This window comes from Papilio machaon, chromosome 25 (genome assembly GCF_912999745.1).
Source record: "Papilio machaon chromosome 25, ilPapMach1.1, whole genome shotgun sequence".
Lineage (NCBI taxonomy): Eukaryota > Metazoa > Arthropoda > Insecta > Lepidoptera > Papilionidae > Papilio > Papilio machaon.
In genome coordinates this window covers 2,113,292-2,138,648 of record NC_060010.1, presented here as the reverse complement: position 1 = coordinate 2,138,648, position 25,357 = coordinate 2,113,292, and the positions used below count along the sequence as shown (strand labels likewise).

Below are 25,357 nucleotides of genomic sequence, written 5' to 3'. Positions count from 1 at the left end.
TATTAAAAACATTCTAATAAGCAATGTCTGTACCCATCTTTTTTTGCATATTTAAAAAAAACAAAGTAAAAAAAAACAATAACTCATGTCATTTTCTATTTTGACACAAAAAAAATTATAGGCCATAAACAATAATATCTAAACCTAAACCTAATTATTACATTAAATTATTTGCAGTACTCTATTATCTATGGTCTAATAATCGTACTCTATGGTGGCAATGTCTAATCATTATCTTGTACTCTTGTATTAATAACAATGTCTACTTTTAATTGAATATAATACAATTTTATAGCGGGTTTCCGAGACCAAATTGTGAGAGAGATGAAAAAATGTATAAAGAGATTTTGGTCTTAGAAACCAACGGTTAGTCAACAAGATATTTAAAAATGTTTACAATATTCTTCTGTAATCCATTAGTTTTTACTTTGCCCGACTGATAATGAGGGTATATTTTTCGGGCGTATGTATGGAGGTTTGTTTGTATGTAAATTAAATTGTGATGGAGTCTACATTTTAGTAATTTATATTGCTAGATAATTTTTTCGAATATATTCTTAAAATAAGAAAGTGGTTACATTGAAAATTAGTTTTTATAGTTTACGTCAAAAAGATTAAATTTAAACTATTTGTTTTAAATTGTAGCCAATAGATGGCTCTATTTCATTCTTTACAACCTCAGTCAAGTTTTTTTTTTAATACAAGTAAAAAAGTTGATTAAAAAATTGTATTATATAAAATTAAAGGCTTGACTAAAACTTGGGAAAATGTTTATAAAAAGAATGTGATGGATTAAACAAGTGACATTATCTATAACTAAAGTAAAACGACTTATAGTTGGTTTCTGAGACCAAAATTTGTATAAAACATATCATCATCCCTCTCATTATATCTGACAAGACAGAGATAATTAAATTGTTTAAACTTTAGTGAGACATAATAATTAATTAAGGCTTACACATGTGATCGTATTGAAGATGGGGTCCATAACTAAGGGTCCGAAACTAGTCGGTGCCGTCTGTGGACGATCACATGTGAGTTAAACCGTTCTTAATTAAGACAGAGATATGTTATACAGAAATTTTGTTCTCAGAAACCCAACAATTAACAATTATATTCAGCTATAAATATAAACATATACTAAAAATATATGACAAAGTTACAGAAAAGATAAACAAAAAATAATTTTTTTTCAACATCGAAATTGATAGAATAAACATAAATTGTGTCTGTTCATCTATTTACTCTATGATTTTATTCTATGTTTACTCTTTGCCTTTTTTTTGTGTCACTTTCTTTCTGTTTTTCACTCTGTTAATCTGTTCATTAAAACTTCGTCATCAAAACTTCTGAGGAGTTTTATTAAATTCCAACAAAAAATAACGATTTGATCATTAAAGAAACAAATAGAGAAACTTCAATTGTAACCAAATAAATTAAAAATGTTAAATGAAAATTCAACAGAAAATTAAAAATAGATTAGAGATTGAATATTAATTTCGGCTGTTAGTGTATATATTTATATTTATAAACTAAATTAGATATTTTCGCCAGCTGTATGAAGATGTATGAAGTTTTACATGACCTGTCGTGGCTTGACATCCTCAACTTGTATGAGTTGCTCTATCGGTATCAATGATAGCTCACCACCCAACATCGGCGCAGGCAGAGTCTGTGGAAAAATATGGATTTTTACTCTACAAATACTTGCATTAAAATATCGTCAAACTTTTTAGTCGCTAAGAAAAAAATAGAGATTAAACATGTTTAAAAAAAAGTGTTTTTCAGTATGGTAATGTCACTGAAAGAGATTAACAATGAAACGTTAATAATACTATTAAAAATATTGAAATACAAGCTAATATGGAACAGATGAACGTAGTGACAAAAAACTAAAGGCGACATTTTTATATAGTTAAAGAATTAAATTCACTCCCCACTTAGGAATATAATACACCAAACTTTATAAGAGCTAAGAACTATAATTTAGCACGACAGATTGATATACGATATTCAATAATAAATGGGAAGCGATTGTAATTCTTTAATTGTATTTGTGATGTGTATGTGTGCGTGCACACTCTCTCTCTCTCTTTCTGCCTCTCTATCTTGGATTTCTTTTAGTTATAAACCAACTGTCACAGTGATTGCACGTTTCATTATTTCACCTATACTACAAATTGACAATCATATAGGCGAGTAGTAGACATGTAGCTCAAATCTGAACCGGATCAAAAGTTTACTTCACTTGAACCATTCAGTTGTGGCTCAACAAATAAATTTGCAGCTCACGGCTCAGTACTATAACTATACGAGACGAGACGCGAGTTACCCTTAAAATGAGACTTCGTGTTTTACATCTAATACTGTAAAGTACTCACTCAGTTGTGCTGCGAACCGATTCATTGATCACATGGGAACCATGAGTTGATCTAGTAGTTGTATTAAGGTGACATTAGATGGAATTAAAGACAATGAAAGTGATGACTACATGTGTGAGTGTATGTACCGGTTTGTCGGGTGTGCGAGGTGTGCGGGGCGTGCGGGGCGAGTGCGCGCTGCGGTCTGTGGCGGCGTGTGCCTCTCGCGCACGTCTCAGTCCCAGCGAGAACACAGCTACAGACCGCACGCGCTTCACCAGCGCCGCACGCGCACGGGACCGACCTCAGCAACGACAAACACAATAAAGTGAATAACTTCAAGAAAATTATACTATTTTTCAAATATCTTGTCGGCTCGGAACATCGTACAAGACGCACATTGCAGCAAGCAGGTGACCTTGAGCCGTTGAAATATTTGAAAAGACGTATACATACATTTCTATTTTACTCAAAGGAACAATATTATAAAATCCATGAGAAAGAAAATGGATAAAGAAAACATCTTTAAACGTGTTGTAAAACTCATTACCTTACTCTGAATCGTATGGTGGTAACTTAAAGAAACCCTGAGAGCAGATTTATGTTGCTAAATCGCTACAAATAATTTCCTTTAGAAACTAATTAACGCAATCCGATTAAGTTAGTGAAAATGGTTATTGAGAAAAACCTCGACATTTATATGAAATATAGAACTTTCTAAAAAGCTCTCTAAGTGTGAATTAAAGGAGTGTAAGTGCAACATGATATAGACTGACTGCTCTTGTCCTTGGGCCTGTCGTCCTCACTGGAGGTGGCGCTGACATCTAGCGAGGGCGCGGCGGAGGGCGCGGTGGAGGGCGCTGCGGAGGGCGCTGCGGAGGGCGCTGCGGAGGGCGCAGGCACCGCGTTCAGGTCGGGCTCCGAGCCCGCGCTCACGCCTCCAGACAGCTCCTGAGAGAAGAACACCTATATACGACGATGTTTTCCATATCACTTCCATATAAACAAAAATATTAAGTCAAATTTTAATTAAGGAAAAAGAATTGTGAAAAAAAAACGTTATAAACTAGGGAGGGGCAGCTGGCCCGTGGCAATGTTGTAGAAGTGAACTTTTTTACTTTTCGAATCCTAGATAAAAAAAAATCGACCAAAAAACATAACTGGACTCGATTCACATATGATTGAAGTCCGAATCGATTAAATCACATTAATCGATATTTTATTCGGGTTAATCCCTGTAAAGTTAAAAACTGGTCCAGTTAATTTGTAGTACATATTACCTGCAGAGTGGGGTTGACGAGTGGTCTGTGTTGTGCAGGGTGGGGGATGCAGTGCGCAGAGCGGTGTAGGGGCTCATCGCGCAGACCTCGCACCCCCAGCAGGGACAGGGGAGCGCCCGCACCTTCCTAACGTCATGTTGACATCAATACTTTAACAATTACATCCCTTGTACTCTAACACGTGTTGAACAAATCATGCTAATAAATGCGAAAGTTTGGATGGATGGATGTTTGTTAAAGTGATATCGCTGAAAGTTTTAATAGACGTAGAATATAGCCTGGATGAACACATAGGCTGCCAATAAATATGTTTTAAAGTCCACGAGACGGAGTCACAGGCGATAGCTAGTGATTATTATATATACGAAAATTTGGATGGATTGTTATTATGTATCTCCAAAACTGTTTAACGGATCTTGATGAAATTTGTCAGAGAATGTAGAACATAGTCAGGAAGAACACATAGACTACATGCTAAGTTTTTTTTTTAAATCCCGCGTGGATAAAGTTTCAGACAAAAGCTGGTATACCACAAGAAACAGTTATTTCTTTTCTGATAATCATTAAAAAAATTAAACTATGTTTGATATAAGTTAATTTATTTTTTTTTAGTTTTTTTATTGCAAGCGATAACAAATCAGATTAAGTCTTAAAACACTGGAATATGCAAATAAATACATACCTTACGTCGGATAGGTTTAGTTGGACTGACATCTTGTAGCATTTGCAAAGATCCCGTAGTCACAGCTGGTTCAGTTATCGAAGCCGCTTTCGGTCTGGAAATTTCCATTGCGTATACATACATTTTCAAATAAAAGAAAAAAATATATAAAGAAAAAGAAATACGCATAGAATCATCAGATGCATTTCAACGTCACAGATTAAAAATATTTATAATATGTGGGAAAAAAAGACGCGCCAAAATCATTTCTGTCAAAGTGACGTATATCAAATTGACATGTCATCTGTGAAGTTGAAACAAAGGCGATACACACAAAGCCGATAGCAACACGAAGCTAAATGAAAGTGCATCGTGATGTAACATATAGAATTAAAAAAAAAAGAAATGTGGATGAGGTGATATTGGAGAGAACAAGAATAAGAATAGACTTAAAGAGGCTTCACAGACTAAAGCAAACATATTTTGTTAGTAGTTTGCATTAAAAAACCAATAGTTTCTTATGGGTTTTTAAATTCAAACTTAATTAAAACGTGAAACCTGTTTTAAGCTTTAAATATATGAAAAAAAAATTACCTTAACATTTTCTTTTATATACCTAAAATATATTTTTTTTTCGTAATTAATGGGGATTTTTTTTTAATAGAAAGTATTTCATTGAATATAGTTTATTTATTAACAATAATGTATACATTGGAATTGCAAGAAACTGCCTCATTACAATTATTTAATAAAAATTACATTATTATTAGATTTTAAAGATTTTAAAGCGCGAAAAACTACAATTTAAGGCTGAATTTTTTTTTAAACAATAATAATAGTTTTTTAAAAAGCAAAGAGTACTGTTATTAGATAAAAATGTAATACTTAAATATATGTAGATATAAGATAAAACTCCATAACACACCCAATCCATGTATAATTTAACTTGTGAAATTAACTGAAAACAAAAAAGAATGAAACAAATTTAAATGGTTTATAAAATGCATTTAATGATAAAAAATAGACTCGCAAAAATTATATTCCAACTATAAATGTGATATACACAAAAGCGCAGAAGGCAAAATGACGAATTAAAAATGATAACAAATTAAAATTTAAAAATGTTTTGACTAAAAATAATAATAACGTAAGATTAAAAAACTATATTTCGCTATATTATAATTTATAATAAATACGTAAGAAACGTTTAAGATGACTAAAAATAAAGTTTAAAACTTAATACTGACTTTAACAAAAAAAAAGATATATTATCGGCCTTTATTTTCAAGAAATTCGTCATAACTATTCTATAACTATGAAATTCTATACCACTTGTATAATAACATATACATTAATAACACTTGTAACAATAACAATAACATTGATAACACTTGTATTAAAATACAGTCGAACCTGAATAAGTGAGAAACTTCTATAAGCGAGAGCCATTGTTCGGTCCCGACGGACGACCTTTACAAGCGAGAAAAATATCACGAATCCTTGAACTTTCGTCTATCCAGGTGTGTCTGTATATTGTTATTGTCCGTTTTTTTTTTAATTAGCAAAAAACACTTCATACAAAATTTTCGTCAGTGGAAATCCATCTTTACTGCGCACCATCAACATTAAATTATCCATAAAGCAAACATTTTAATCTATGAAGCCGCAAATCCGAAAATAAAACAAATGCAAACAATCAAAAATGAACCTTACGCATATACATTTAAAGTATAAATTAGTTAAACTCACCTGAATGGTGGTATTTCAGGTATCTTCCCAATGAAGACCTTCTTGTTCTTGTCCGTCTGCTTTGGCGTGGTGGGTGTGATGGTGCGCGGAGTCGCGCGGGATGACGCCCTTACATCATCTTGACTTGTACACTCAGACTGATACAAATATATATATATATATATATTATATCTTCTATATATATAAAAGAAAGTCGTGTTAGTTACACTATTTATAACTCAAGATCGGTCGAACTGATTTAGCTGAAAATTGACGGGGAAGTAGCTTAGAACTAGGACACGGACATAGGAACTTTTTTATCTTGTGTGCATTTTTTTTATTCCGCGTGGACGGAGTCGCGGGTAAAAGCTAGTTACTAATATAATTTTTTTTTACCGTGATCCCCTGACGTGGGTGGTCAGAGATACTTTAGTATTAAAATTAATTTTGTGTATGTTATAATTTTGTACAATATAATGTTGCAAGTATTGTTACAATGTGCGGCTTTCACTCTGAGTATGAAAACATACAAGGAAGCCGCACTGGTATATAGCCTTTTTGCCACAATACTTGCAATGCGGTTCTTTAGGATCCCATCCGGGTGTTAGCACTAATTAGATAATTTCAAAACAGTTTAACCGATCTGGATTGTAGGCATAGAGAGAGATAACTATCTGGAATAGTGCATACTTATTAAGTTTTTGTATAATTCCGCGTGAACGAAGTCGCGGTCAAAAGCTAGTATTATAACTTATTAGTAGTATATGTATAAGAAATCTTATATCAATAAACTATCCTAATTTTTTCACTCAATCTATTTTTCAAACATACTTAGTTTTTGAAACGAAGTTCCTTATCGCGCATTGTGAAAGGGGGCTAGACGGAAAAAATTCTTACGAAAAGTTGTCACGACACTTTTTACTATAGTAACCATGGCAACGACGTGACAATATATAACGAACTTCTTGTGAAGACTTAAGTTTTTTATTCATAGAATAAACATTGGTTCCTTCACTAATAATTAATAGAAAGGAACTTCGTTCCATCCGGGTGTCCCTTGAGACCTCTCAAGTTTTTTTTTTTAATAATGTGACTTTAATAAAAAGTGTTTTTTTTTATTAATGGCTAGTTAATATAGTAATACTGACCAATAATGGTGCGTGTGAGTTCTTTATAGCCTCTCGTCTCTGGAACTCAACCTTGGCCATCTCAGTGGCGAGCCAGCCCGGGATCTCGGGGATGGCGATGCGCAGCGCGAACACTATCACCAGCACCACATGCTGAAGAGTACAATCATATATATTAAAGTTAAATAAAAAATGTTTTTTTAACTATAATAATGTATTAAGATAATAACTATGCGTAACAAATTTCAGATAAATCTGTAAATGAAAAGTATAATTGCAATTACTATGACAGTCAAAGGAATTGCGATATCTTTCTCGCTTACAAAAGTTTCTGTATAACCAGAGTTTCTCGCCTATGGAGGTCTTCCGTCGGGACCAGATAACAACTCTCGCTTATAGAGGTTTCCCCCTAACCCATTTCTCGCTTATGGAGGTCTTCCGTCGGGACCAGACAATGACTCTCCCTTATAGAGGTTTCCCCCTAACCCATTTCTCGCTTATGGAGGTATTCCGTCGAGACTAGACAATGACTCTCGCTTATAGAGGTTTCTCGCTAATCCAAGTTCAGAATGACTTAAGTAAAACTGTTTAAAAAAATCATTTTTTTATATTTTCAACATTGACTTTCAACTGACATATTGCTACAATTGCTACAGTAAAATGCACCTTACCTCTAATGCAACAATGACTAGTATGGTCTGCGCGGGCGTGGCGTCGGGCAGCAGACGATGTACTGGTCCCGACAGTCCGATGAGCGCGCAGTTCACCAACACCGCCACCGCAACCATCGCCTCCATCGCGTGCTGAAAACATTACTAATTATATTTACACATTTCACTGAATGACAATATCAAAATAATATCTACATTTAATTATCTTTATATATATAAAAAACTTGAGAGGTGTGTTGGGACACCCGGATGGAACGAAGTTCCTTTCAATTAATTAGTGAAGGAACCAATGTTTATTCTATGCATAAAAAACTTAAGTCTTCACAAGAAGCACATTTTATTTCTATGAATTTTTATTATATATTGTCACGTCGTTGCCATGGTGATATAGCAAAAAGTGTCGTGACAACTTTTCGTAAGAATTTTTTCCGTCTAGCCCCCTTTCACAACGCGCGATAAGGAACTTCGTTCCAAAAGAAAGTCGTGTTAGTTACACCATTTATAACTCAAGAACGGCTGAATCGATTTGACTGAAAATTGGTGGGCAGGTAGCTTAGAACCAGGAAACGAACATAGGATAATTTTTACCCGTTTTCTATTTTTTATTCCGCGCGGACGGAGTCGCGGGTAAAAGCTAGTTACTAATAATAATGCGAATATATAGATGGATGTTAGTTACTAGGTATCTCCAGAAAGGTTTTAAAGATTTCGATGGAATTTCGTATAGATGTAAAATATAGTCTGGAAGAACATAGGCTACCTAACATCCTGGAAATGTGTACGTTTCTCGTGAGATACGTTTGTTTTGTTACATATTTACATGATATATCTGCAATGGCACATGTATAACATATAGTCTCGAATAATACAGTGTACTATTCAATATACATATTTTTTTTATTCCGCACGGACAAAATCGCAAACAAAAGCTAATTTATAACACTACTACACTTAAAGTAAAACTGTATGTAGATTTGTCATAATTTGTGAATTATAAAGTATCGCAATATGCTAGTGTGGTATCACCATACCTGCCAACTGCCAACACTGGTGACCCTCTCCCCGAAAGGTCTTTGTGCGACGTGGCACAATTTGAAGGCATCAGCGCGCACTTCCGCCGCGTTGTTGAGCAGCGCACACAGCGCCGCCAGTGGGAACGCGGCAGAGAACAGCACTACATGGCCCAGCTGAGTCAACATCTCCAAGTACTCAGAGAATGTGCCCTCGTACTGTACACAATTACTTCATTCAATAAATTGGATTAAAAAAAAACATCTAATAGATATTTTTTTCATAAACCCTTGTATTGGTCATTAGAAACAAAGATGACTACCAAATTTCATATTAATCTGTCAACAGGAAGTGAGTCTAATTACAATTACAGTCAAAAATGGACAACCGAGAGTCCAAGTGATATTTTTTTCTCGCTTATAGAGGTTTCTCTCTAACCCGAGTTTCTCGCTTATGGAGGTCGACCGTCGGGACCGGATAATGACTCTCGCTTATAGAGGTTTCTCGCTTATCCAGGTACGACTATACAAAGAGAAAAAGTAAAAATACCGACCGATTATCGTAGTCAAACTAAATTCATGATTAATTTATACTAAACTCAGTTTCAATTCGCTTTATTGATACATGAGTTCGGTTTTTATCAGGCTGAATTAAAAGAGTAAATTTCTTTCAAACTTTCACTTTTGTATGTATGTTAAATACATTGTGACACCTATAGCTTAAAATATTGAATCGATTTTGACTATAAAAATGTCATCCTGAGTGTCATAAGGGTACAATTAGTTGTTTATATTTTTTTAAATTAATATATCACCTTAAACAACTGCGACTCCAGCTCCGCCTGATGAATAACTTTCTGTCCCACCGCAGACTCCGAGTCTCGTCTCTCCACATCTTTATCAGCACCATTCACTAACGCTTCTGGCGGATCTCCACTGGAACTAGTCCGCTTCTCAAATAACTCTGTGATTTCTATCGATGAAGGTACTGCAATAAACAAATACACGTAAAAACATATGTCGATAATTCACTAAGATGTAAATTAACTTTAACCCTCTATTTCTGAGACCAAAATCTAATATATAAAATTCTCGTGTCACAGTTTTCGTCACCGTACTCCTCCGAAACGGCTTGACCGATTCTCATGAAATTTTGTGAGCATATTCAGTAGGTCTGAGAATCGGCCAACATCTATTTTTCATACCTCCCCCCCCCCATTTTTTAACTGCGCGCGGACGGAGTCGCGGGCGACAGCTAGTACGCTATATAAAACATAACGTCATCCATGTCTTTCACAAAAGAAAGATAACAATAAGTTCTAAACGGAGATCTCAGAAATCCATGGTAAGTCACTCAAAATAACTATCGCTATCTCTAAAACACATCTTTACACATCTCTAATAACTAAATTATGAGACACATTACATTGAATTCATTTTAATAGCTAATAAACGATATTAACATGAATTATATCGCCTCTTTACAAGTACGTGATATTTTTTTAGCACAACTTTAAATAAGAGCAATTTCAAACATTTAAGCGTTGATAAATTGTTGCATTAAGTAATGTGCTTACTGAAAAAAAAAAACAAAAAAAATCTCAGTTCAATATGAAATTAGAATTTATCAACGGTTAAATGTTTAAAATTGCTCTCTTATAAAGTTGTGTTTTAAAATATATTACATTGTTAAAAGAAGGGATAACAGTAGTAGACGCCAGCAACATCTGTTCAAAGATTCAATAAGATTAATACTTACTTTTGCTAGGACTTATAGCACCAAACACATCGACACATATCTTTGCCAATCTTAAATTCTCAATAAGATATGGGAGAGCTGATTCCTTCAGATTTCCGATTATTTGTCTCGTTATTAATAACACTGCTAATTGCTAAAAATAAATACAACAATTTACATACAACTAAGAATATATAATTACATACTAACATACATGCAAGATAAATAAAAATACTTTTTAAAAATATATGACGGAGAAGGCCCCCCGTGGTTATTTTTAAAAAGCGTGACACCAGCATTGCTGGCGTCACAACTTCCATATTCAGGATTGAAGCTCATCTTCGATGATGAAAATTAAACACAAGAAAACACTTTCTTCGATTTATTTTCGCGTTTTTGAGGAGGTCCGATCGCTACGACGGCTCAAGTGAGAATGCCTGAGTCCGGCGTGCGCTCGGCCTTTTATAGAAACACTAGGCGAGTCATTCATTTGAACAAAACATCCGCCGTTGTAAAATAAAAATAGTTTTAAGTTAAAAATCATTACAATTTGATAATCAAACGTTCTAAATTATTTTAAAAGCTATTAACATGTGTAAATCAATTTTTAAATGTAAACACGTGATATAAACAATGACCACATGTTTTTACTTCAGAAATGCACTCTCTTACCAACAAAATACATCAAAAATAGTCTGTATTAAATTTTAAGCAATATTAATACATTACTTTAAGTTTTTTACGGAATTTATTAACTAATTACAATAAACAAATCTGATTTGATTTTGATGTTATTCCGGACACATGTTTTCGTTCTGATTTGTTTTGAAGTGTGGTAACCCGCCGACATATACATATTACAAATTTTAAAAAAAGTTGTACCCACAGTTTATCTTAAATATACTACTAATAGTTTATTTATCAGCTAACTATACGTCCCCACTGAAGGGTTTAAAGTCTACCCTAAGTTAGAAGTGACTAGGTCATAGTCAACCACACTGGCCAAGTGCGGGTTGACTTCACATACGAGGGGAGGTCCAAAAGTTCGCGGAATGGAGGGGATGGAGTGGGGATAGGGTAGCTCGCTTAGTGTCATACTAATTGGGCACTCATAATTAGTATATATATAACATTTCAACCCTATAGTGCCATTCGTTTACGAGTACTCGCCTGCTGAACAAGTCAATCCGGAAGCAAACTGCAACTATGGAGAAAATTGAACATCGCGCTGTGATAAAATTCCTTACCAAGCAAGGAAAAAACGTTCAAACCATTTTAAATGAAATGGAAGCCGTTTATGGAGATCAGTGCCCTGGTAAAACAATGGTTTATAAGTGGCATGGTCTTTTTAAACATGGTCGAGATTCAATTGAAGACGACTCTCGCTCTGGGCGGCCAGCTGACGCCACCACATCAGACATCGTCGAAAAAGTCGAAAAACTTGTACTCGAAGACACACGTTTGAAGAAGAAACAATTATCTGCATTTGTTGGAGTATCAGATACAACTATTTTGCGTATCCTGCACGACCACCTGGGCATGACAAAAGTCAGTGCAAGATGGGTGCCGAGAATGCTCACGCCGCTTCAAAAACAGCAGCGCGTCGACGCGTCTAAGCACTTTTTGGAGTTGTGTGGAGACGAGCCCGTGCAGATTTTGGAGCGGATTGTTACTGGAGATGAAACATGGGTTCATCACTTTGAACCTGAGTCCAAACAGGAGTCCATGCAATGGCACAAAAAGGGTACACCACCTCCCAAAAAATTCAAGGTGTCAGAATCGGCGGGAAAGTTGATGGCCACTGTTTTTTGGGATTGTAAGGGAATATTACTCATTGATTATAAAGAAAAAGGTACCACTATAACCGGAGAATACTACGCACTCATATTAGAAAAGTTAAAGGAGTCAATTAAAGAAAAACGTCGAGGAAAATTGGCCAAGGGTGTGTTGCTTTTGCAAGACAACGCGCCGGTTCACAAGAGCCGAGTTGCCATGGCTGCTCTGCACACACATGGGTTCGAACCACTTGTTCACCCACCCTACAGTCCAGACCTGGCTCCTAGCGATTTTTATTTATTTCCAAATTTAAAAAAAGAGCTAAGGGGAAGGAAATTTTCCGACGATAATGAAGTGAAGGAGGCAATTTCGGCCCATTTTGAGGCCAAAGACAAAAAATATTTTTTCGATGGTTTAGAAAAATTAATTCATAGATCGAATAAATGTATTAGACTTAAGGGTGATTATATTGAAAAGGAAAAATAAATTTATTGTTATATTTCATTGACAACCCTTTCATTCCGCGAACTTTTGGACCTCCCCTCGTACATCATTGAATTTCTTCTCAGATATGTTCAGGTTACTCACCGTAAGAACGTAGGATAGATGTACATATGTAAATCAAAGATCAATAAACACATTGGTACATGTCGGGATTCGAACCAAGGACCTGCAGATTGCAAGTGCTTAACCCCTGAGTCACCGACTAGTAGTTATAAATACTTATTATAAACATTTTTAATGTAAAATCCATTGCTCACTAACCTCTTTCAATTTATCCATATCCTGAAGATAAAACGCAATGTAGAACAAACTCATAAACGAGTTTACGAATTGAAACTGAAAAGCAAATATTAAATATAATTTCGAAACAAAACCTAAGGATTACATCAAAAGCATTATAGTGAAGCCACTCTATTTATATCAATGGCGATATGTGCTAAATGACAGTGTCAGTTTGAATGTAACAATCTATGTAGGTTATTCTCAATTTAATATTGTTTAAAATAATCCTTATTGAAGCTGTTAATTATTATAGTTTATTTTTAAAGTATAAGCTAATAAGTCATTAGTTAGACAATGTTATCGGTTCTATCAAAAATGTCTTCTATTTCCCTTTATTATATTCAAGATTACATATATTTTATCAAACTTAATAGAAATAATACAAATACCGCCATTTGTATAAATAAGTGATAAAAACAAAACTACATTGTTGAATATTCAATATTGCGTAAAAAAATTCTGTGTAACTGTTTTAATGTGATGTGTACTAAATGATTGTATGTTTCAATGAACTAATATGCAACTAATCGATATGTTCAGAATAACAGACAACACTAGAGACCCCCGAATAAAGAGTAGAACAATGTAGCGCTCTCACTCGCACCCATTGATCTTATGTGACCACGTAGTGATGTGACATAAAAATGTCGACAACTGAGTGCTTCAAATGTTATATCCCTAATGTATATATAATCTTAAATAATTGTAAAAACATGTTACTACAAAATGAAAATGGTTGCTTAGATAGTGTTTTATGGGAGGTTACCAACCATTTTGTATGATCAGATTATTTCAATCACATGCAATAAACATGCAAGTGCTAATAATGCTGTGATTTTTTTTGCATTAAATCAATGAATGTTATTTATTAATTTCAATGTAAAGCGAAGCGCTGTTATTTTGTACAGCTTTAGAAATACAAACCAATGCAATTTTGACAATCAGATGATTTTCATATTTTGTTTCGAGTCGATAATTTTCTGTATATTAAGTGATTAAAAAAAATCGCAGTTTTATCCATGTTGTAGACCGTTGTAATGGATGTTGTTTTTTTTGTCCGTTTCCATTGGGTAAGCATTAAAGAGAAATATAGCATTCTATAATACATATAGCTACAGTTTGTACTACATCTATGTCTAGATCTAGATTTTTAGAAAATTTGTGTTGGAAATGTATTTGATTTTTAATAAAAGTTTAGGATAGTATCAAACCATGCAATAACTATTATTAGGATTTTGGTTAAATAACTCACAAATTACTTATGATTTAATGTAACATTGTGGTTAAAAAATAACTACATTCATAAATGGAAATAAAGTAAACTGTAAGAATATATTACATTTTTTTTAATTTCTATTTTATGCCGAGAGGATAAATTTTAAATAAGATACCTGGTAATATAAGTAAGTTGCATTATAAGTGTCTATAATAAGGGTGGCCAACTTGATCTAATATATAAAATTCTCGTGTCACAGTTTTCGTTCCCGTACTCCTCCGAAACGGCTTGACCGATTCTCATGAAATTTTGTGAGCATATTCAGTAGGTCTGAGAATCGGCCAACATCTATTTTTCACAACCCCTCCCCCCCCATTCTTTAACTGCGGACGGAGTCGCGGGCGACAGCTAGTAAGATTGTAATATTATTTACCGATGAAATACTGTGCCATCTAACAAGTATAAAACTTCATAAAATTTTCAAACGAAACAGAATAATTAAGGACAAAATCATTACTATTTTTTTAAATCAAAATTTTTTATTATATTAGATGGTAAATCATAAAACTGACTTCTTAGATTATATTATTTAAGATAGTTTAAAGTGAATGGGGCTCTTTTATAACCAAACCAAGTGTCAGATAGTTGTAGTGAGGGGATGTATGTGCGCGTTGATATTTTCGTAGGTCTAGTGTTGCGCCGATACACCAAAACAGTGTCTGTTTTCTTCCTAACAATACCTATTTATTAGTGTGTACATTGCCTCTGAGTAACTTGCGCTATTTTTTTTCTGAATTTGTAACTACAGTTTTACCGGGTTTGAGGTGGCAGGGCGTAGATAGCGCTTAGCCTAAACCTCGTTTATGAGTAACTAAGCTCAAAAGCTCCTTCAGGAGTCTCATTTCGGGTTGTTACTTCAAACTTCCGCTAAGTTATCTTTCTAATATTATAGCTGCGAATGTTTGGATGGATGGATGTATGAATGTCTGTTTGAAGGTATCTCCAAAACTGTTCAAAGGATCTCGATGAAATTAGGCATAGATGTAGATCACAGTCGGGAAGAACACATACTGATTATATTTTTTTTAATTCCGCGCAGACGGAGTCGCGGGCGACAACTAGTGTTTTAATATAAATAATAGTCGCAGTCGACCAGTTGGCCACCCCTGGTCTAGAGGATATCAAACACTAATAGAATTTACAAGGTTAAGAGTGACATCTAGCGTGAATTCTTAAAACTATTTATACAGAATTTATATCCTAGCATTGAAACTGGAAACTATTAATCTTAGAGTTAGAAATATCTAAAAATGGTAAGTTTGAATACAAATATACCTTTATCATTGAGCCACCTCGCGATCCTGGCGTACACCTCCTCCTCCACGGCGATGATGATAGCGAGTAACGCGCGCGGGATCCAACTGAAGTATACTAATGTCTTCTCCCACCAATCCTATAAACACAATCATTCTAATATTATAAATGCGAATGCTTAGATGAATGTTTGTTTGAATGTATCTGCGGAACAGGTCAATGGATCTTGATAAAATTTGCCACAGATATAGATCATAGTCTGTAAGAACACATAGGTTACTTATTAAGTTACTTTTTAATTCCGCGCGGACAAAGTCGGACGACAGATAGTATATAATATGTATTGCTTGACAATTAAAAAAGAAAACCTCATCACTTTATGGAAAATGTATGGAACCAATTTCTTACAATAACATCAGAAATTCTTCACAAAACATCAGGACATTGTATTTCGTAAGTAACTTAGTAACTAATAAGTTTGTCTTATGTATTTGTGATATGTATATAGTTAGTGACCTGTGCTCTGAGTGAGGCGAATGTCGCCGCAGCGCCGAAGCAGAGACAGGCCAACATGACCGGCAGCGAGACACAGTGTCGCCACACGCGTCGTCGCCACGCCGCGTACTGCGGCTCCGGCCTACCTGTCACTGCGCTCACACCCATCTCACCCTGCGACAACGTTACCATCTCATTCACCTCACTCACTTCATTCACTTCACTCACATCATTCACCTCACTCACCTCATACACCGACACGATATAAACAGTCGTCAGAGATATTAACTGTTAGCTTATCTATTCATGAACATCAGTAATAACACATTTATGGGTCATATATATAAGGGTCAAAGTAACAAATTGATAATTTTTACTTTATGTTAAAAGTTACGTCTTAGTCTAGTTAAGTTGCACTAAACACAAATGCACATTTACAAACATGATTTTTTGCTGAAGTAAAAGTGTCTATGCGGCCTATTTTTCTATATGGTTGAAACTTTGAGAGCCTCTTCTGTAAAGTTGTCAATTTGCACATTGGCCCTTATTTATAGAAGCCATCGATATATTAAAGTTTTTTTTATTTGGACAAACATATATATTACCATTATTCAATAGAATATGAATAAAAGTATTATAATAATATAATTACTACTACCCATAGACATTCGCATTTGCAGATAATTTTTGTCTACCATAAATTAACAGAGGAGAGGGAGGCACAGAAAGAAATTCTTTCCCCTTCCTATGCGTCCCATCTACACTAAATCCATCTCCCTTTCCCATCAGAAGAAGACAGAAATTAGACCTCCGACATCACACTAGATAATAAGTAAATAAAATTATTAATATAAAAAAACACACCTGAAACAAAGGTCTCGGTTCCACCAATAATTCATCTCTCTGATCCAATGTTCCCCATCTATAAGCTAATACATTAGAATATCTGAAATACAAACAAAAAGTATAAACTTTCTAACAATAAAAGAAGAAAAATAGTTATAACCAAATAACAGTTGTAACAAACCTTTTCCAAGTTTCCAAATAAACACAAGCCCATAGAACATTGAAAAGGGAAAATAACACATGAGCAATGTCCTTCCAATGATCATTTGCGGTTCCCAACCAAATCTGGAAAAAAATATACACCTTATTAAAAATTATCCGACTCGAAGGATCACAAAAAATAATATGAAAAAAAAATATTATTTACCCAAAATATAAAACCAACGATTGCGGGCACAGTTAGAGATTGTGTGTAATGACCGAGCCATGCGAAATACATTGCTATTTTCACACCGAAATATTCACATATTTCATCTGAAAAATAAAAAATAAAACACTTAAAAACATTTCAACTGTAGTGTCATTCATTTAAGTGGACAAAAGTTAGATAGAGAAAAAAAAGTATTTTAAATTAGTTTTAATATTGAATAACACTCAACAATAGCTGTTTTTGGAGTTTCAGTGAGCTATTGATTAATTTTGCCAACAAAACAACTAAAAAAAAACCTATTTTGTAGTACTTTAGAATAAAAAAAAGTATCTTACAAACAATCCAAGTTTAGCAATCTTTAGATTAAAGTTACGTTCTCACGGTCTGTAAAGTTTTATTTTAAGGTATAAATAAGGAAATAAATATGTAAACAGGTAAAATAGCGCAGTATGTCAATGGCTTACCCAGCGGCTGCGGCGTGAAAAGAGTTTTAACCCATTTCTTTCTCAGACTTTCGAGAGCCGCTCTGTCGTGTAAAGGGAACATACTCGCTATAACTCCTCTACTCACACACGCAGGGACTGGAAATAAAATATTTACTACCTCACTAACTCCATTGATTACTAGCGGCCATTCTCGACTTTGCCAGTGAAAAAAAAAAGTAGCGTATAATATGCCTGCGTATATCAGCTACGTTCCAGTCAAAGTCCCGTCAAAATCAGTCCAGTCGTTTCGGAGATTACTAGGAACAAACGGGGCCTTGCGGACCGACATACACACAGACAGACAAAAAATTTTCAAATTGCTTTTTCATTATCACCTACGCAAATAAATCGTGTACATAAATATGTTGTTTTTTTTCGATATTACATCGGACACTACAATTTTAATTTTATATGCAGATAAATGCGAAAGTTTGGCTATTATGTTTGTTATCACTGCACTGCATGCTTGTTATAACGCGACCGAAGTCGCAGGGTAACAGCTAAATGCAAACAAATTTTTAAACTGTTAAATGTAAACGCGTGTATCACAAAGGTTTTAATGGACATTTGTATTAGGCACTGTTCTATATTTAAAACTAGCTTTTTCCCGCGACTCCGTCCGCGCGGAATAAAAAAAAAATAGAAAACGGGGTAAAAAATATCCTATGTCCGTTTCCTGGTTCTAAGATACCTGCCCACCAATTTTCAGTCAAATCGATTCAGCCGTTCTTGAGTTATAAATAGTGTAACTAACACGACTTTCTTTTATATATATAGATAGATGAAGATAGATTAATCTGCTTGCTTATATTTCTCCCTACATAATTTAATTAGAGCGTCTTTAGTTTAGGGGTTAAGCACTTGACTTGTAATCTGCAGGTCCTAAGTTCGAATCCGGACGTGTACCAATGTATTTTCGATTTACATATGCACATTTATCTGAGGTTCTTACGGTGAAAGAAAACATCGTATGCACCTATCTGAGAAGAAATTCAAAGATATGTTTCAAGTCAACCCGCACTTAGCCAGCGTGGTTGACAATGGCCTAGTCACCCCTAACTTAGGGTAGACTCCGTGCCCTTCAATGAGGACGTCAGCGAGCTGATGATATTGATTCTTTTAGACTATAATTTTAAATCAAAACTATTCAATGTCATTGATTGAATATAACACAATTTTAAAAAACAAGTCAGAAATTCGTAAGTAAATAAAAAGGTAGGTAAGAATTTTCCTTTAAAACAAAGTCGGTACAAAAGTACATATTGATCCCGAACCTAATAAAAGTTATCGCGTCAGAAAGGTTATTTCTATTGCGTAGGAAGAATTTTATGTGAACCAACATCGTTACACTATACTAACAATTTCTTTGGAAAGTCTTACGTACTGTCATTATATTTTATCTTTCAACTCCGAAAGGTAAACTCTTTTACAAAAGAATAAAAGTTATGAAAAAAGAATGAAAGATAACTGATAAGTGTACAATCAATTATTGGTGAGTTTTTTCTATAAAACTAACGAAACTATTATATTTTTTAAACCTTATATAAAAATACTAGCTTTTACCCGCGACTCCGTCCGCGCGGAATAAAAAATAGAAAACGGGGTAAATTATCCTATGTCCATTTCCTGGTTCTAAGCTACCTGCCAACCAATTTTCAGTCAAATCGATTCATCTGTTCTTGAGTTATAAATAGTGTAACTAACACGACTTTCTTTTATATATATAAGTTTAAAAACAGATTTTGTTATTCAAAGACAATTATTAAATAAAATAATTATTGAAATCGATCAAGTAATTACATTACAAACAAAATTCATATATTTATTAATAAAAAAAAATATTTATTTATTTATTATAACCCAAAATGCAAAAATTTAAACTTTGAACAAAAAATTAAAAAAAAGAAGAATATAATCTTCTTGGAACGTTTCAAGACATCAAGAAAATCAATACAGAAAATTTTAGTCAGCACACAATTTTATTCATAGCGTATTTGGTTCAACAAGATAGATTGTGTTTCTGACACGTTAATGGTAAAACCAACAATATTTTATCGTACGCCCCAATGAAAAGCCATTCAATCGTTCAATCATTCACTTCAATTAGGGCTGATCGATTCACAAATAAAGTACAAGTAAGGATATAATAATTATTATTATACACTGGGACTAGTGGTCGCCCGCGACTCCGTCCGCGCGCAATTATAGAAAAACTTAATAAGTAGCCTACGTGTTGTTCCAGACTATATCTATACCAAATTTCATAAAGATTCGTTGAGCCGTTCCTTCTTCTAACAAACATCCATCCATCCATGCATCCAAACTTTCGCATTTATAATTAAACATATAGTGGGGCGATTCAGGAAGATTTTATAGCTTTTATATGTTTAAAGCAAAAGCAAAGCTCGTTTTATCCTAACAGCTAAGCTTAATTAACCAAAGTCTGTAGAAACAAACATTCATTCGTACATTCACTCACTCATTCGTTCACTTAACTCACCAATACTCTGTCCAGGTCTCAGTGTGAGCGCGGGTTCCAACGCGTGCTCATCTCCGGGCTCCGCTCTTGCTGACTCCAGCACGTGTTTAACTAACGCACCTCGCTCTTGAGAATTCAATAGCTCTGATGCTGATGTACCCTTTAATGAAAAAAATATATTTATTTTTAAATTAAACGCTCTTATTACGTAAGCGACAGCTAGTTATATATAAATATGTTTATATCAGTACATCTTTGATCACTCAAACATACTGTATGTTCTTGCTAGTTGAATATTTATTCATAGTTAATTTGAAAACATATAACAATGGAAACATTTAACGAGAAACTCGCAAAACAAAGGAGCCAGCTATTGTTATTTACTACTATTATCGTTATACCAGTTTTATGTTTCTGAATTTTTGAAAAAAGTTGAGAGGAGTAAAAAATAAATTAGAAGGCTTCCTTCCGAAACCTAGACGAGTTGGCAGAGATTAAAAAAATTCCTAAAATAAAAATCTTACTTCTTGAATACGCGAAAGTTTGTATGTTTGTTAGAAGATACGAGGATCTCCAGAACAGCTCAACGGATCTCGCTGAGATTTGGCATAGATATAATGATAATCTGGAAGAACACATTGTCTACTAATTAAGTTTTTTTTTAATTCTATACGTACGGAATCGCGGGCGACATCACGAAATTTTATAAAGGGACCGTACACAATATACTTACATTTTGAAAGCAATGCATATCACGAACGGTAAACTCTTTATATCCACCACCAAATTCCGGCTTCAATAACTTAGGGAGATGTACCTCTTCGGCAGTTTGAAGCAATCTGTTACCGACAATAGTAAATTAATCGACACTAAAAGTCTAAGAATACATTAAAATGGTTTATATGAGATTCAATAACAAAACACTTTTTTTTATTAGATTAGCTCTATTTTATAATGGGACTAATCTATTATCCTATCCAAGGTGCTGTGGCATTTCATTTATTGAAGGTCCTTAAGGTACGATTAAATAGACTAAGACACAATACACGGTACACTCAGTACATATATCGAATGTCTCTGTGTAAACACGAGTGTCTTTGATTGTACCTTTAGCAACTTGTTTGTACTAGATCTAAACTAATTCGGGCCATCTAAAGACACTGTACTCAACAGTAAGCTAGCTAGGCTAACTTACACATCATCATCAGCTGCGATGTAAAACGCGGAGCATTGAGCGGAGGCGTGCTGTCTCACGCACACCTGGAGCCGTGGCCGACTGCCGCGCAGCTTCTGCAGCAACCAGAGCAGCATACTATCCGGAAGACCTGATACACGATAAAGAACCACTAGCAGGTCATGTCAACCTAGTACACATAGTTCAGTTCTTGATATTTATACTAGCGGATAAACGGTGTGTAAAGTCAATTAACACGCATAGGTTCTGTGAGGTTGACTAAATCCCTAACTTAGGACGACACCCCCAGGAAAGTGTATAAGGCTATACCAAAATGATCTATCCCTCAAAATGACTGTTTTTAGCAATTAATAATTTTTTCAGTCAGTGTATAACCGAGACTAGACCTACATAAGTGGCTTAACGTTGTAAAATGGTGATGGAAGAAATTGTCGTGCAACACAGGCGTAACCTTCCGATAATATAGCTAAGGAAATAAGTAAATTCTACAAGACAATTCAGCAAACTTTGGAATAAAATTACCTCTACAGATGCCTATTTGTCGAAAAATTAATAAAAACAATGTGTACAATACAGATACAGATAAAATAACTGGCAATGCTATAAATAACTCCAATTACACAGTAAAGAGATTCATTGAGTCGTTAAGAAGCGGAGGGCTGACGTCATCAAATATGTGCCGTGGAAAAAAAATTGGTGGAACAAGCACTTAATACTTTTAAGTATGCTTCAACGAGAAGGTCTCTCTTATTGGCTTGAATCAATTCTTTAAGAAACGTCTAATAAGCTAAAATCTTCAAGTTCAAGTCCAATTTCCTTTTCTTTTTATCCATATAGTTTTATCTACCTATAACAATCTAAAATAACATTAAAATTACAAGCAAATGCGGAAAAGAAAAAATATGAAATCCATGTTGTGTTTCTATCACGAAACATACCTAAGTCATAGCTAAGTTTTGGCATTAGTTGTTGGCAAGTTTCCCAAATGCGGGAGTAGCCTCTCTGTAAACGTCAGGGTTCAATAACCTTTCCAAACAATAGACCATTGCCAAATGACTGTAACAAAGAGCCGAAAACATAAGGGTAGATGAAATATTTCTCATATACATAAAAGCGGTATGCCTAACTTGTACGTATAATTTTTGAAACATATGTTATTCGAGATATACCGACTGACCGTTGTTTGAACGTTAATATCTAGAACTATTTTTCACAGCCTTCATACGAAGTCTATAAACGTGAAAGTAAACACTATAAGTCCTTATTTGCACGAGCGCTTTTTTACCGCCACGTTAAACTCAGCGTTGGCGGCTTTAGAGTGACGAATGCTTTAAAATCACTTTTGTCTGTTATTACTTCAACAGAATAACTTGAAAATTGACATAGACACTTTTCAGCAAAAAATAACTAAGTACGTTTTTCAAATTCATCCTATAAACATCTAAAAATGGGATGAAAATTTGTTTCTAACTTACAAGTTCACGCGGGCGAAGTCACGTGAAACAGTTAGCACTATATATTTTTTGTTTAACATACTTCCTCATAATAGTAAAGAGTTGCGATATTTCGATACTGACTCAGCAAGGTTAAATCATGTACCATGTACTGTCAGGCACCATATTCTAGTTGTTTATTGAATTGAATTTGTTTCCTAATATCTTACTCCGACTGGTTTAGATTAGATATAATTCAATGTTTAGTGAACCCTTAATTTTACATTTCATTGCAAATATTTTAAAGAAAAGATTTCCATGGAGATTGAAGTACCAATAAATTTGTTACAAATTAATTGATCTTGTGGAGATAGATAGACATCATACTAATATTATAAATGCGAAGGTTTAGATGGATGGATGGATAAATAAGCAGATGCTTAGTGAATTTAGCTTAAAGAATCAGGAATCTAAATCAAAACATTGTAAGATTGCTATATCAAATTGGAGGTCAACTGAATTCAATGCTAATTTAAGACAATGATGTTTGTATTTTGCTAGTTCAGAGCAGCAAACCAAGATAAACTATTGTATCTCAAAGGAATAAGAAGGATTATCCCTAAAGTAAGATAAGAATGCAAGGTTCTTTGAAAAATAAATTCTTTCAAAAATGATTTAAACAAGAAATGGTTTCTTTCACTAACATCGCACTATCACCAAAATTAATTATGTATGAGTCAATATTTCCATGGCTCCTATGAATAAGGGTCAATGTGCAAATTGACAACTTTACAGGAGAAGCTCGTAAAGTTTTAACCATACAGGAAAATAGGCTGCATATGTGCTTTTGATTCAGAAAAAAATAACATTTACACCTGTAAAAGTGTATCTTGTTTAGTACATGTTGTTAATTAAACTAAGAGGTAGTTTTTAACACAAAAAAGTAAAAATCATCAATTTGTTACTTTGGCCTTTATACATATGACCCATAGATGTGTTCAGATTAATCTATGAACAGCAAGTGGGCTTAATTTAAATTACTAGATAAAGCGAGTGAAATAAAACTATTCAAAAATGATAATACATTTTTTATAGATATTGTGGAAATGGAAACTTAAAGTTTAATATCATGGGGACAGATATAATATGAGTATTGTCCTACCTTTTGGGAATATGAGCACAACATCTGTGTGATGTGTAGGAGTTGAGTGCAGTAGGAGGCGCCGTGGATGCATCAGGTGTGCACCCAGCTGACCCGCCATTGGTAGACGACGTCGCAACTCTCTGCCAGCTGTGTTAATCAATACTCTAATTAAAAATGGCTTTTATTCAACAACAGATTTTTTTTGCATTACACAAGGTTTTATAAACCTTAATTTGTTACAGCCGCCTGCCTGTCGCCAACCCTACTTGGGAGAAATATCTTAAAATTGAATAAATTATAAACTAAATAATTATAGCTAAATAATACAAATCTACTTCTTAAAATACACCGCATGTGTAAGCTTTACTTTTATTGTACTGCCATAGTATAAAAAAAATCAGAAATAAATGTAGAGATCTTAGCCCTCAAGATTTCTTCAAATCAGTTTACAAACATACACATCTTCCATATATGCATTAAAAACATTTAGAATATGACGATTTTAGATTGATAAAATGATGTTATAATTTTTTCTGTATTTCAACATTTAAATAGCATAAATTTTCAAACTTGACTAGTTCCCACTCTACCAAATAATTTTCTATTAAGAGGGAATGGCAAAAGTACGAAATTGTTTAAAGGTCACATTACTCATGGCAGTATACGCCGAATAGTTTAGAGTAGGTATTTACAAATAATAATGAAATAAGTTAAAACCAAAAAAAATATATAAATGTTATAAATTAGTATTAGAAATTAAATACAATCCTTAACTTTCAGTTAAAAAACACAAGGAAACAAATAATACTTACCGCTATCTAATTTATCCTTCGCAAATTCAGCAAACGACCGGTGTTCTTGCGGAGTAGTATGGGAACTACTCTCCTGATCTTCTTTTTCATGGTTTCCCGATCCTTCTTCGTTTTCCATTGTGTCGTCAATTTTAATACGAACCGCGGCGAAAACGTTCTCTCGTTTCTCAACACGAAGTACTGTATCTTACATCATCGATCACAATAGTTCCAACGCAAATGACACAATTAAAATAGACACACACTTTCGGTTAATTATTTATTTTTAAACTTTTACCATTATTAAATTTAATAACAATTCATAAAAATATTTTCACTTATTTTATTGGAACTTTTGGAGACAAACAATCACAATCATCCGCTGTCACATTTCAAAATTGATTTTTGGCCGCCATTACAAATAGGGATGGAAGTGGTACCGGTACCAGTTA

The 25,357-nt window shown here is 34.1% G+C and overlaps 1 protein-coding gene across 2 annotated transcripts; it reads right to left on the bottom strand.

The window, feature by feature from the left end:
• Positions 1–1,506: 1,506 nt before the first annotated feature.
• Positions 1,507–25,282, bottom strand: LOC106711242 (anoctamin-8). Of its 2 annotated transcripts, none has more exons than XM_045684155.1 (24): positions 24,927–25,282; positions 24,133–24,261; positions 21,538–21,667; positions 21,076–21,181; positions 20,364–20,502; positions 17,843–17,959; positions 17,376–17,482; positions 17,190–17,293; positions 17,027–17,108; positions 16,184–16,336; positions 15,689–15,806; positions 14,062–14,117; positions 13,117–13,191; positions 10,597–10,729; positions 9,653–9,825; positions 8,859–9,056; positions 7,828–7,959; positions 7,178–7,309; positions 6,051–6,187; positions 4,323–4,416; positions 3,641–3,766; positions 3,137–3,326; positions 2,510–2,664; positions 1,507–1,672 (listed from the first exon to the last, which is right to left on the bottom strand). In XM_045684155.1, the coding sequence occupies exons 1-24, from the start codon at positions 25,042–25,044 to the stop codon at positions 1,577–1,579; spliced, it is 3,000 nt and encodes a 999-aa protein (XP_045540111.1). In that variant the 5' UTR covers positions 25,045–25,282; the 3' UTR covers positions 1,507–1,576. The 2 variants fall into 2 exon arrangements, with proteins under 2 accessions (XP_045540111.1, XP_045540112.1); XM_045684156.1 differs by having other exon boundaries at positions 3,137–3,311.
• Positions 25,283–25,357: the final 75 nt, after the last annotated feature.

What these genes read in the sequence shown, in the direction of transcription:
- LOC106711242 (XM_045684155.1), bottom strand. Translation starts at nt 25,044, where the DNA reads ATGGAAAACGAAGAAGGATCGGGAAACCATGAAAAAGAAGATCAGGAG. An exon ending in ATATGGATAAATTGAAAGAG is followed by an intron (nt 10,730 to 13,116) that starts GTTAGTGAGCAA and finishes ATTTATTTTTAG; the next exon opens with CAATTAGCAGTGTTATTAAT. An exon ending in TAGTCATTGTTGCATTAGAG is followed by an intron (nt 7,310 to 7,827) that starts GTAAGGTGCATT and finishes TGTACTCTTCAG; the next exon opens with CATGTGGTGCTGGTGATAGT.